The sequence below is a fragment of the Taeniopygia guttata genome, chromosome Z (genome assembly GCF_048771995.1).
Source record: "Taeniopygia guttata chromosome Z, bTaeGut7.mat, whole genome shotgun sequence".
Taxonomy (NCBI): domain Eukaryota; kingdom Metazoa; phylum Chordata; class Aves; order Passeriformes; family Estrildidae; genus Taeniopygia; species Taeniopygia guttata.
Genome location: NC_133063.1, coordinates 81,139,058 through 81,152,180, shown reverse-complemented (window position 1 = coordinate 81,152,180; position 13,123 = coordinate 81,139,058). Strand labels below are relative to the sequence as shown.

General features: G+C 41.7%; 1 protein-coding gene across 4 annotated transcripts in view; it reads right to left on the bottom strand.

Annotated features, from left to right (window-relative positions):
- The window catches only part of SSBP2 (single stranded DNA binding protein 2), a 136,865-nt gene that overhangs the window by 100,201 nt on the left and 23,541 nt on the right, over positions 1-13,123 (bottom strand). For all 4 annotated transcript variants that reach the window (XM_030258308.4, XM_030258310.4, XM_030258309.4 and 1 more), the window contains exon 2: positions 3,612-3,684. In XM_030258308.4, the coding sequence (XP_030114168.1) occupies positions 3,612-3,684 (73 nt within the window). The remainder of the gene's footprint in view (positions 1-3,611; positions 3,685-13,123) is intronic.

The window sequence follows — 13,123 nt, the reverse complement described above, 5'->3', positions numbered from 1 at the left end:
ATAATCCTCCAGGAGTGCCTCAGTCACAGGTAATGTGCAAAAGCAAGGCAGCACCACTGCCATAGCCCAGCTCCCACCACGCAGGGTAATTGTACAGCTCCTCTGCCTTGCTTTCCTCTGCAAGCTCTCCCCAACACCTGCACTGCCTGGGCCTTCCTCGCCACCGAGGAAACTGGGTCTGTTTGATGCTGTTTTCAGAGGAAATGCAGTTTAAGAACTCTCAGCTCCTGAATTCAAACTTTTGTTGTTGATTAGGGAACCAATCACCAATAACAGCAACAGCATCTGTCTCTCTGCAAAACTTCCCAAAATGTTGTACCTTAACTACAACCACCTTTTCAATGCCAGTTGGTAGCTTGTCCTTAACCCCAAAATTAAATAGTTTGGGCTTTAATAAAGCCCACACAAAACTGTCCAGAAAAATGTCTCATGTTAGAACTTGGTGGATTTTTGGTGCACAATTTGCATTGTGTGCACTGCAAACTCCTCCAGTTACAATGACACACAGCATAATTTCCTGTCCAACTCTCTTTAAAAAGTTGCTAAAAGCACAAACCATATTCTTCTCTAGACAGATAAGAAGAGGGTTATTTTGATTAAATACTTAAACAGCCTTAATATGAAAAGAATTTTAAGTGATAGATCCATATACATATATGTAAAAGTACATTACAGCATAATATTAAAGGTAGATATAGTGATCATACTGCCAGGGACCTTGCCAAAGCTGGCATTTTTCAAAGAGACTTAAGATTCTCAACTAATACTTGATTTCCACATCCAATTCTTAGGAAATTTAAACACATAAAAGTTTTGTCAGTAGCAGAATATGCCTAAAAATGTTGTTTGTACTTACATGAAAATCCATGTAGAAAATCTCAAAAATTAAGAAACCTAATGCAATTTTGATATATTTTATGAATACAACATTCAAAACTAATTATGATATTTTAAATTGTCTATAACAGATAACTCTGAGCCACTATCACTTGAGTTGGTAAAGCTGACAGAATGAAAACCAACATCCCTCACACAGTAGTTAATACACAAAAAAACATATTTCACGAAGTTCCTGAAGTGCTTAAGTGCTTAAAGTTCCTTAAGTGCTGGCAGGAAAAAGTGATGAACATTTGAAAGCAAAAGCCACTACAAAGGTATTACACACTCTTCAAATACACTTCTCTGAGGCACAGCTGCTCCTCATGCGCCCTGGGAATGTCTTGGAAAGACTTGTACTAATAATCAGGAACACACAGTACTTCTGAGAAGGTTCAAAATAACATAATGAAGAGATGCATTGTACAACCAGAATGAAAAAGTGGTTTCTGAAGCAGAAATATCATTTGCTTAGCAGTAAAAATTACAACTGTGAAGAACACCCACATTATGTTTAAGCAGTGATTGTTTTCTTCAAAGCAGGGCCTGGTGAGGAAATTACCCAATTCAGGTCTTTTGTGGATCCTGGGATATATGTCATCTTGAGAAACTGATGGGGAGAAGGAGACTGAAGGGAATATGGAAGTTAGGGACTTTTTTCAAGGCTTTTTGTTTTTTTTTTTTTTTTTTTTTAATATCCATACTTGTGTCTCATATAGCAGATGTGGTCTGTCTGATCAATGAGACTTATCAAGAATTATTATTTATGGAAAAAAAAATCTTCATTGTCAAGTGTACTGGTTAAGCTCATAGGCAGGGAATGATTAACTGGGAAATGCCCACCAACCTGGTCCAGCCAGGCTAATGGAATTATCCAAAGCTGGAATATGACTTCCAGGATAGAATATGCATGGGATAAAGATCAGGTCTTCAAGGGAAGCATACACACAAGGCATGACAAAAACATGGGGATGGTCAGGACAACCATCCCTAAGTTATAGAGTATTTCAGTGGATTCATGGATATCCAGCTTCTATTTTCCCTTAATTTGGTTCCATTCCTCTAAGTCCCAGTCCCTGGCAGATCTGTGGGAGGGCTCTTAACCTTTAGACACTACTCTTAGCTGCCCTACAGCTCACGCAATCCATGTGTGCTCTTCTCTTAAGCCACAACACTCAGCTTCGGAGCTACTCTCAACAGTTTGACTTTAAAATGAAACTCACCCAAACTGAGGGAGCATCCAGCACAGCAGTCACAGAACCATTCACAAGAACTGTCAGCACATTTACTCTCCTACACTGCTAATTAGTGAAGGAAATGAACTCACAGCTCCTACCTCATACCCACACTACGCACCACTGATTGTCCCTGAGCTACGTTTGCCATCACTTGATGAGTACAAGTCTTAATTTTGAAGATTTGATATATCCTTAGGTTTCACTGTTCAGACCCGAAATCTTCTCTGTAACTCAAGACGGAATTCGTTTTAAAAGCTGAGTTTCAAAACACTGTATTTAATGTTTTCAGGAAATCCAGATGTCATACCAGCTATGCTTCTGCCAACTGCTCATTTTGCTAATACATCATAAAAACAAAGTGAGCGAAATTTACCTTGTGCAATGCATTATTTACAAATGACAGCTGTTTTGGAAAAGCCAAGATGATACTCTACATTATTTTCTCTCATTTTTCCAGTGTTTTACCATCGAGATAAAACAATTGTCAAAAACATGCTTTATTATAAATGTAAACTGATCATACTACAATTCTACCCTTTTCCTTATCTGTGCTTTGTCAGTTTTGTGTAAACATCGCAAACAGCTCTCTGGATTTTCATTTTCCCCTCTTCCATCTCCAAAATGTCATCACCAGCATAATAATTTTATTAGCTTCTGGGGGAGGATCAGTTAAAGCAGCAATTTTCCTAGGACAATATCTTGCCTATTTTTTCCAAATTTCTGCTTACTACTCCTATTATTATTACTACTCCTACTACTACTACGCTATTGTTATTTTTAGTTACTGTTATTGTTGTTATTATTACCTTATATGTTCTTGTCAAAGATTAAAAACAATAATAAACCCAGAAGACTTCAATGTGTTCAGCATACGTTTGTATCCTAGGGCAAAAGTAAAATGCTGAGGAGACATAATTTACTTCACCTTTCACAAGATGCATACAAAGTCTTTGAAAAGACTCTTAAAAAAACCCCCAAAACTACTGTGTAAAAGTAAAAATTCCATTAGCAGTTGAAAGTGTTCAAAAAAGCAGGACCAAAGTGGTTGTGGACATCATTGATTCAACAGATGAAAAGAAGTGAAGTGGTTAAAAGCATGGGGAGAGCACAGAGAGATCAGCAGTGCTCCAGAGAAGTAGAACTGATAGTGTATGACAGTGGGATGTAAAATAGGTTTAGAAGGACCCATCATTCACAATTGGAGATATCAATAGTAAGTTAAAAGGTCATCAAAACTGAGTACCATTGAAGTGTTCTCCAGCATGCCCACTTATTAGAGAAAATAGATTAATCTTCCCCAGTGTAGAATGGGGATTACAAACCACAGCAAAAGTAGTTGCAGAAAATCATGTAAAATGACAAGGCAAACTGGGCTCCGGAGGATGAGGAACAGCGGATTGAGGCAAACTGATACCCAAGGTTCTCACTGCTTTTATTCTAGACCAAATCACATTTGTTTCACTTGCAGGCCCTCAGAAGTCATGTTAAAAAACTCACCTCTGATAAAAATGTCTGGGCTGATTTCTGTGCTCCTACATGGAGCAGATATTCATATACGTACAGCGCTAATCTGAAAAATAAACAGAAAGGACAATATTTAGTATTATGCATTTGTTTGCTCCTCTTCTTCAAAAATAAAGGATTAACACAAGTTTGAGGTATGCGCCACTGCCTTCCACAAACCACAATGTACTCACCATGCCAAATCTATTACCTCTACCAGAATTTTTCAACTAGACATGCAGGTCAACCTGACCAGAGGTGTTTAAATAGTTGCTAATTAAAACATTATTAAGCCCCCAAATTACTTAATGTCAACATTTTTAATATTTGGACATGTGCCCAGTGAGCTAACAAGTGACCCAGTGCTGCTCTGAGTGAGCATGCTTACTGTAAATACAATATATTCACGCAGCATCACTGATTGCTTTTCCAGGTCAACTTTTTTAGCATGTGGAATGTGTCAAGCTGTTAGCACACTTGAAAAATAGCCCTGTGGTTTTTCCAAAGAACATGGAAACTTCAGGCTGAGTCAGAATAAGTGATGGCAGCCTCAATGCACAGCATGGCCAAACAACCATAGCTCTGCCACAAAGGGAAAACAGATCCTGAAATTCATCCAGACCTGGGCTCTGGTGGCAGCAGAGCTACAAACAACTGCCACAGCTCCAGCTGACTCCCCAGAGCCTCCTGTCTGTCTCTCTGCAAGTCTCCAGGCTTTCCAGAAGGAGAAGGAGAAGGAGAAGGAGAAGGAGAAGGAGAAGGAGAAGGAGAAGGAGAAGGAGGAGGAGGAGGAGGAGGAGGAGGAGGAGGAGGAGGAGGAGGAGAAGGAGAAGGAGAAGGAGAAGGAGAAGGAGGAGGAGGAGGAGGAGGAGGAGGAGGAGGAGGAGGAGGAGGAGGAGGAGGAGGAGGAGGAGGAGGAGGAGGAGAAGGAGAAGGAGAAGGAGAAGGAGAAGGAGAAGGAGAAGGAGAAGGAGAAGGAGAAGGAGAAGGAGAAGGAGAAGGAGAAGGAGAAGGAGAAGGAGAAGGAGAAGGAGAAGGAGAAGGAGAAGGAGAAGGAGAAGGAGAAGGAGAAGGAGAAGGAGAAGGAGAAGGAGAAGGAGAAGGAGAAGGAGAAGGAGAAGGAGAAGGAGAAGGAGAAGGAGAAGGAGAAGGAGAAGGAGAAGGAGAAGGAGAAGGAGAAGGAGAAGGAGAAGGAGAAGGAGAAGGAGAAGGAGAAGGAGAAGGAGAAGGAGAAGGAGAAGGAGAAGGAGAAGGAGAAGGAGAAGGAGAAGGAGAAGGAGAAGGAGAAGGAGAAGGAGAAGGAGAAGGAGAAGGAGAAGGAGAAGGAGAAGGAGAAGGAGAAGGAGAAGGAGAAGGAGAAGGAGAAGGAGAAGGAGAAGGAGAAGGAGAAGGAGAAGGAGGAGGTCTTTTATATTTGCTACCTGTGATGTTTCTGAGATGTAAAATGTACTTGAATGCACCCAGTGGTACATGGCTATTCCTATTTGAAATATTCTCCCTGTTCATTTTTAAAAACCTGTAGATAGCTACATAAAGAAGAGAAGGAGAGGATCGATCTTCCTGTTCAAAACCCTATGCCATGTTCTGTGTGATCGCTGTCATCATGGCTCTGATGGAGCAGTAATTATTGCAGTGACCTATCAAGTGTGAAATTTTAAAATCTCAGAGAGGCCTTCCCCAAAAATGTTTCTACAAACAACTTTCATTAGTTGTTTGTACTTTGTATATGTAATATATTCACATATTACCTTACTCTCTGTCAGACTTCAAAAGCAAGGATGTAATTTTTTTCTCAAATTAAATATATATAATTGAAACATGTGGCTAGTTTTAGTTTGAACTCTCTAAGTACTGTGGGGGGAGAAGATCTCTTAAGAGTTGACTTAATTCTTCCCAGGTCAACTACCATGCAAATTTTAAGCAATAAATGTTGTAGACTAAATCTAAGACAGATGTAAGAGACAGAGAAGAAATGCTTTTCTACCACAGCCAATACATCCTGAATACCCAATAATGCTTTAAAGCACCTCATTTGTCTTATGAGAGTCCCTTTCTTGTTCTTATAAACATGAAGCCTGCAGTCCAGATAAAAGGGTTGGTGTGATCACATCCTTCCTGCCCCATGAAGGAAGGTGGAGCAGCACAAACCCGGGTTTGCTACGGGGGTTAAATCGACTGCAAGCTTTGGCAGACAAGGACCTTGATGCCCACACTGACAGCACAAGACTTTAATGCCCAGAGAGATTTGTGTCCCTCTCGGGACTCCAGGTGCCTGCAGAGTGCTCCAGCACAGCCCAACATCCCTGCCTGTCCCCACTGTCTCTGCTCCAAAAACACAAGATATTTCAACACTGCAACAACGAGACAACCCTAAAACTTTTGACCTAGCACACAGAGTGTGCTAATTAAGCACGATGCTAACTGCTAACGTGCTGTTACCTCTTGGGCTAAACAAACCAGCAGCGCAGTGAAATGGTGTTTAATGAGAGCGTGGAGGGTAAATGTGGCAGATTTCAGTAGAAGGATCCAGCTGTGGTAAACCCCAGACTGCCAAGGGCTGTGCCAGGAGAGCTGGGACTACCTCGCAGCACCAGACGTGGGACAGGAGCACAGCACAGACCGATCCCATCGGGTCTCACTAGGTCTGTATGTTATTGTGCTCCGGGAAGTCTTTACAGAATTTAACAATGTTATGGGTTCATACCCCGCAGACATCAAAAGAGAGATACTAAGGTTTCCCTGTGTCACAGGGAAGGGTCAGTGGGAAACTGATGCTCTGGGGAAAGACAGCAGAGACGTCCAAAAAGGTGCAAGACTGGGTAACGAGGAATACCAAATATACAAACTGTAACGACAGGCGAGGAACACAATACCACAAAAACCAGGCTACAGTTCAAGCGTGTAAAATGAACAAATTAATTAACTATTTCACATCCTGTCATAAGACTAAGGAAGTATTAGTGAGGTGGTCTTCAACACCAAAAGACTTGGGTTTGAAGTGACATTTTAAAAAGACAGTTTTTACTCATTAAACTGGTGTGAGAAACCGTGCAGAAGCAGCAAGCAGACATATGTTGAATTTTCACATTTGCATACTTGTTGACATCCCATGAGTAATGTGAGGAAAAAATATTTCCAATCAATTTATGACAATGCTGCAGTAATTTCTGTTAAAGATATGACACAGGCCAGAGCTCCCCCCTCCCAGCCAAGACAATTAGAGCACACATTCATCTGTACCCTGATGATACATTCACTCCATTAACAAACAAAAAAGGTTACTGTCTGACTCATGTTGCTAACCTGGTGCACTTTGCCTGAAGTTCCTGCTCTAATTGGACAAGGCATTCCTACATCCCACAAGCAGCTACTGAATTCCACAGAAAAGAACCATTTAAGTGGTTCAAGTCAAGCATTTATCAGAATACTACCAGGAAATAAACAGTAATTCCTCTAACTGTGCTGTGGAAATTACATTCCTACATTTTAAAGATGGGGAGATGCAATTAGCTTAATGAGAACTTACAACCTAAGCCTTGCAGCACTACTTCCATTGATGGAAACATGGTGAACTCACCCAATTCCAAACCAAAAGACTACGACTGCACATCACACAAGTGTTCCCACCACTTCCTCTGTCACCAAGAGCCATTATGCTGCTAACATCTGATGATGGATGTAAAAAAATAAAGTATCTATAATGGGAATGTTCCAGATCTGAGCATCACCAAGATGTATTTACAGCATTTTTAGATTGTTAAGATGTAATTTTTTGAAAACTCTTCCTGTATGGAGAGCTTAGCATATGGCACACCATCAATTTAACTTTTGGTGGGTTCAAAACAGTAATTAAAGAACTAGAAAATCAATATCCATACATAATTGTAAGTCTAAGTGAAGCAGCTGAGCAAGAATGAAAAGCAACTTCATAGAAGTGATCTTAAATGTTTCAGAAGACCTCATGTATTCCAAAATTACTACTCTGTACAGAGAAATAGCTTTTCTGTTGTTTTCAAGAATGTTTATAGACTTCAGTTCAAATCCATATTTCATTTCAAATCCTAGGAATCTTACTCATCTCACATTCAAATTACAAATCCCATTCCTAAAACAAGAGCAAGTGGCACTGAATCTTAGCACATGTTTTAAGCAGGGTTCTTCTGAACAAATTTTCTTGAATCCATAAATTCAGTACTTTAAAACCTCCAAAGCTCCTGGAGGCGAGCTGGTTTTACCAAGTTTTAACAAACACTGATAAACAATCCTTCTAAGGAAGTTTATTTAATATGCCAAACCACACTTTCTGGCCTATTTGGTCATAATGACAGTCCTTTTTCACCCCTTCTCTCCCCGTTTTTAGAATATTTATATGGTAATATAATTTGTTCCTAAGTGTTTATTTCTAATATATTTTTGATATAGATGTGTGTGTGTGTGTATATATATATATATAAAAAAAATATTTTTCTACTCTTCTCACTTGAGATTTACATTATTCAGTCTGCTGTCTGCCTGGGAGAACTGTGCAAGAGAACAGATAACCCATGGTTTTGGATCAAATTCATGCACTAGCTGGGAAGTGCATGAAACCTTCTCCCTGTGCTTAGGGCTCCATGATGGAAATCCCTGTGCAGGGATTTCCCTGCACCCCCAGCTCAAGCAGCAACCCCAGGGTCACCTGCACATCCCACACACCACTGAGATTTCAGCCTGTTTGCCAAGAGGCTCCATTGAGGCCACTCTACCGCTCCCTCTCACAGCTCAAGACTGGTGTGTGTCACTGTGAGCGCCCTGTGTCCCATCAGCAGTCTGAGTGGTGCTCTTAGGAACACCCAGGTGTTGAGTGGAACACAAGCACTCATCGAGGAATCAGTCCTGGGGGATCTCCTTGATGTTTTCCAGGCACTGGAGTGTCCTGGGAGCTCCTGCACTGCCCTGCAAACACAGCCAGTGTCAGATGTGTTCAACACGATTCACACACAGGTATTTCTCCCTCCCAGTGCACACAGCAGAGAATACTCTCTTTGCATTCATCCAAGCAAACCCAGCACTGTGAGGAATGGGGGCCGTACACGAGCCTGAGTACTTCCCAAATAAGCTGATCCTTCTCCTTGCTCACCCCAGTTTCACAGACAGGAAAAGCCTTCACCCAGCACAGCTCTGCCAGCAGGCAGACCCACCTCTGGTCTCTTTTCCACTTGATTCCTTGCAAGATGTCCCAAAAATTGGCCTCCTGAAGTGAGCCGCCCTGCCCTTGGTTTCTGCTCTGATAGCACAATAAACAACAGCAGGGTTTTTCGGTTCACCCACATTCTTGCAGCTCACCTTTTTTTGTGTATGTGTCGTAACTTCACACGATTTTGCTACTTGAACTCCTGCAGACTTCAAGCACCGGCACAGCCATTTCCAACTATGTGTTAAGCTGAGCACCAGTGTGTAACTAAACACTGAATAGGCATTTGGTATGCACTGATCTTTTGGGAAAGATCAGAGATGTCTGCCGTGGTAGTGTCTGCAGTCTCCTCCACAAGCACCTAATTGCATGGTTTTGCATATTTTCATCAGCTGAGGATGCAGCAGTTTGTGCTGTCACACTGCAGCCTTCCCCACATTGCTTTTATCTGACTCTGGTTGAATTTCATATTTGTTTTTTTGTCTCAGCTCATAAAAATTACTATAGACCCAAACTAGTACTAAACCAAAACACTCTGCTGAAGGCTCCAGCTTGAATGGGTCAATTTCCATCGATTCCCAAATACTTCATCAAAAGATAAGTTTTCTTAATGACCTCCAGAATTTCAAATAAAAGAACTGTCATTTTTTACACCTTTGTTTGGCACATATATTCCTCAAGACTTCCAGTAGTTTCACAGGCTTCCAAGTCCACAGTTAGGGAAAAAAAGTAACATATTTTATGAAAATATATGGATTTTTAAAGGTAGTCTCTAAGTAGCTTCTTGGGCTTAACCCATATTAACTACACAACTTACCATAATTATAAAATATTCCAAATGGCAGCTAAAAAATAGCTACCTGACAAAATAAATTTTAAAGTATAAACTGAGACTTTAATAAAAATACTTGAGGTTCCACCTCTTCCTGATAGTAAAGGTGGTAACCTTGGTCTTCCCTGATGCTTTCAATGGGACAGTAATGGGTTTTTACATGGTATTTTGTCCCCAGTATAAAATTTCCTGTATTTAATGAATTTAATGCCATGCCCTGGCAGTAAGCAGAGGCAGCAGCACAGAGCTGGCACAGAGAGAATCACAATCAGTGAGCAAAGCAGAGACACAGTCCTGTCCAAAATGCAAACTTTAAAGCTTTAAAATCACAGAATTACTGATTAGTATATGACATATTAAAATATTACAGCTGCTCCTGAAGGAGCTGCTTGCTCTGAGCAGAAAAACACTGTCCTCAGCATCCCCTGGAGAGGGCTGAGGAGGAGGAGGGATCAGGAATGCACCCAGCAGCTCCCCAGGGACGAGCTGGACCAGCACTGCCTGGACATGCAGTGTCCACCAGCCTCACTGAGCAAGCAGCACTTAATTTGATTTTCATTCATACAAAGAAATCAGTGTTTTTGAGCATCTGGCTCCCACAAGGACCCACTGGTTTTGCTAGTAGCTTTCCCAGCTCTTCTCAGAGAATGTATGTTTAATATCCTGTCCAAAGAATCCCAGGTTATTTAGGGTTGGACTGCTGGTCTCCCCTGTAAGTGTCACCAGTAATATTGGGCAAGAGTTTATTCCTCTTTTACAGCAGATCCTGGTAAAACCCAGCTGCAGATGTTAAACACAGACTGTGTCATTCCCCCTACTCACTGCATGCTCCAGTTATGTGTTCAGACTCTGTAAAATGCAAACTCTGCACTGAGAGCTTGGTGGGACGACCTGAAGAGACAGTTACGAGTCACCTCATGAATTTTATGGGAATCATATGGGATGGTGACACACAAGATGAAATTCCCTGAGTATCTACCTAAAAAGTAATGGTCTAAAGTAATTTGTATGACTTATTAAGAAGCAGTAAAATTTTCTTCTGGAGAGAGTAAGTTTTGAAATGGTAAGAGTGAAGCTATCAGACCTCAGAAGTCAAAGAAATACAGGGAACTGGTGGAGTTTCTGCAGAAAAACACATCACCTGGAGAAAAGAAGTGCAAGACAAGCATCAGGTGCCTCAGGCTAAATTTAAAAAACTGATGGTAAATATCAATGGAAGACAAATAGAAAATAGTAAGAGGTTACTCTGGCTGCATCCAAAAATTCATCAGTGATCCAAAAAAAAAAAAAAAAGACTGTAATAACAATGAAGGAAGTAAAGTCATGTAACAATATTAACACCATTCAAGTATGGATCAGCAGATGACAGCTGAGCCTCTGCCTGAACCATTAAGTTTCTTCCTCCAAAACAAGGAGCTGTGATGCTGCTCCTGTGATGCTGTGATGCTGGAACAAACCACTAGCTATGGCTTTGAGATTGCCACTCGTGCTGGGTGGCAAGTTCTGCCCTGGGGACTGAGGTGGAGGAACTCAAGGCACTTCCCTAAAAAACAAAAGCAAAACAGCAGCCACCCCAGACAGCAGAAGGTGTCTGTGTGTGACTGCAAGCACACCCCTGGAGGTTCTCAGCACGCCTGAACTGGAGGTGCAACGCTTAAAATGCAGACTTTTTCCTCAAATCACTGCAGTTTGCACGCACAGGACAGCTGCACACAGCCTGCTCTGGGCAGACCCACACCTGCCTGCTGAACCTCCACCCCACACATCTGGCTGAGCTCTCACCTGCTCAGCCCCCACACATCTGGCTGTGCTCTCACCTGCTGAGCCCCCACACATCTGGATGGGCTCTCACCTGCTCAGCCCCCACACATCTGGCTCAGCTCTCACCTGCTCAGCCCCCACACATCTGGCTGGGCTCTCACCTGCTCAGCCCCCACACACCTGGCTGGGCTCTCACCTGCTCAGCCCCCACACATCTGGCACAGCTCTCACCTGCTCAGCCCCCACACATCTGGCTGAGCTCTCACCTGCTCAGCCCCCACACATCTGGCTGGGCTCTCACCTGGTCAGTCCCCACACATCTGGCTGGGCTCTCACCTGCTCAGTCCTCTCAGACTGGCCAGGGGATGGTCTAAACCAAAATACGTGTATTTTACAACTTTACAGATAATTTGCTGGGGCCCTGAACTGGAAGTTGCCAGAAACACCTTCCTTTTGAAATGCAGGTCATAAAAAAGCCATCGTGGTTTTCTCTATCCTCCCACAATCTTTTAATAGTAAGAATACTTTCAAAAAAAGAATCTCAGCAACAGGAGGCAGATATTTGAAAATTAAGCTCACAAAGAGTTTATCCACACATTGGAAACCACCAAACTTTTAAAAACCTCAGCAATAATAAAACCTTGCAGTACTGAGTTTCTACTACCAAATGTCTGACTATCAGTCCATAAAATTTGAATGCTAGCTCTTCAGATTGCTACCACTGCCTAGTGTTTGAAAGGAAGAAACCAGATACAAAAGAAAAGGGATGGGAAGTATTTGATTCTGCACTGACAGCTGATGTTTGGTACAAGAACTGACACAAAGTTCTATTTGCTCGTACATGAAACAGGGAAAACAAGCAAAGCATTTGTCACACAATCTCTGGCTGTGCATTTATTGCTAAATCAAAATTTAAAGGGCATAAGCATGCAAAAGTCTCCAGTTCTATCATGCGCAGGGCCCAACTCAGACCAGTAGTTCTGCTCTTAACAGTTAAAAATGCACTTCTGTACAGAACATACCCAGTTAAAAAAGGGTTGCCTTACAAATATTTGGTTTACAGGGGAAAAGAGAAAATTCTCTATTTTCTTAAGTATGTATTACTAGAATACTCTAATCCACACTGGATTCAGTTATTAAGTTAACTTCATGGATACCTTCACAGGCAGGGCAGGAAATACAGGATATAAGTCAATGTCATGTTGTCAAGATGCAATTTCTGCAGGGCATGGACAGGTTTTAGGATGCCAGGAGTTGGCACTGGAAAGTATAAATAAGCATACAAATAACAAATAAATACATAAAGTTGAAAAAGGGGAGGGGGGGTGGGGAATAAAAATGAGAGGGAGAAATAAAATGGGGGAAAAATTAAGGAAAAAGAAAATCCAGATAGGCTTTTCACAGCCAGACAATTTAAGGTTCTAGAAGTTTATGCTTCAGTGAGCTGATGTACCCCAACACTGCAGCCCAATTAATGTACTGAGCCAATACCTGACCTCAGCCACTGCACAACAATTCCAAGCACCAAGAATCCTGGGGATCACCGTCCCTGGCACTCCAGGCATAGCAAAGAAGTACTTAAAACTCTGAGCTTGTGATCTAAAGGAAAAAGATAGTGAAGGTGTCTTAATTGAGTCAAAGGTTTACAGATTAAAAATACTGCTGAGCTCTATGCAAGAACTTCAGACAGTTTTGCTAAGGAGAGCTTCAGAAAATATTTTCCAGTATAAGTGATGAACC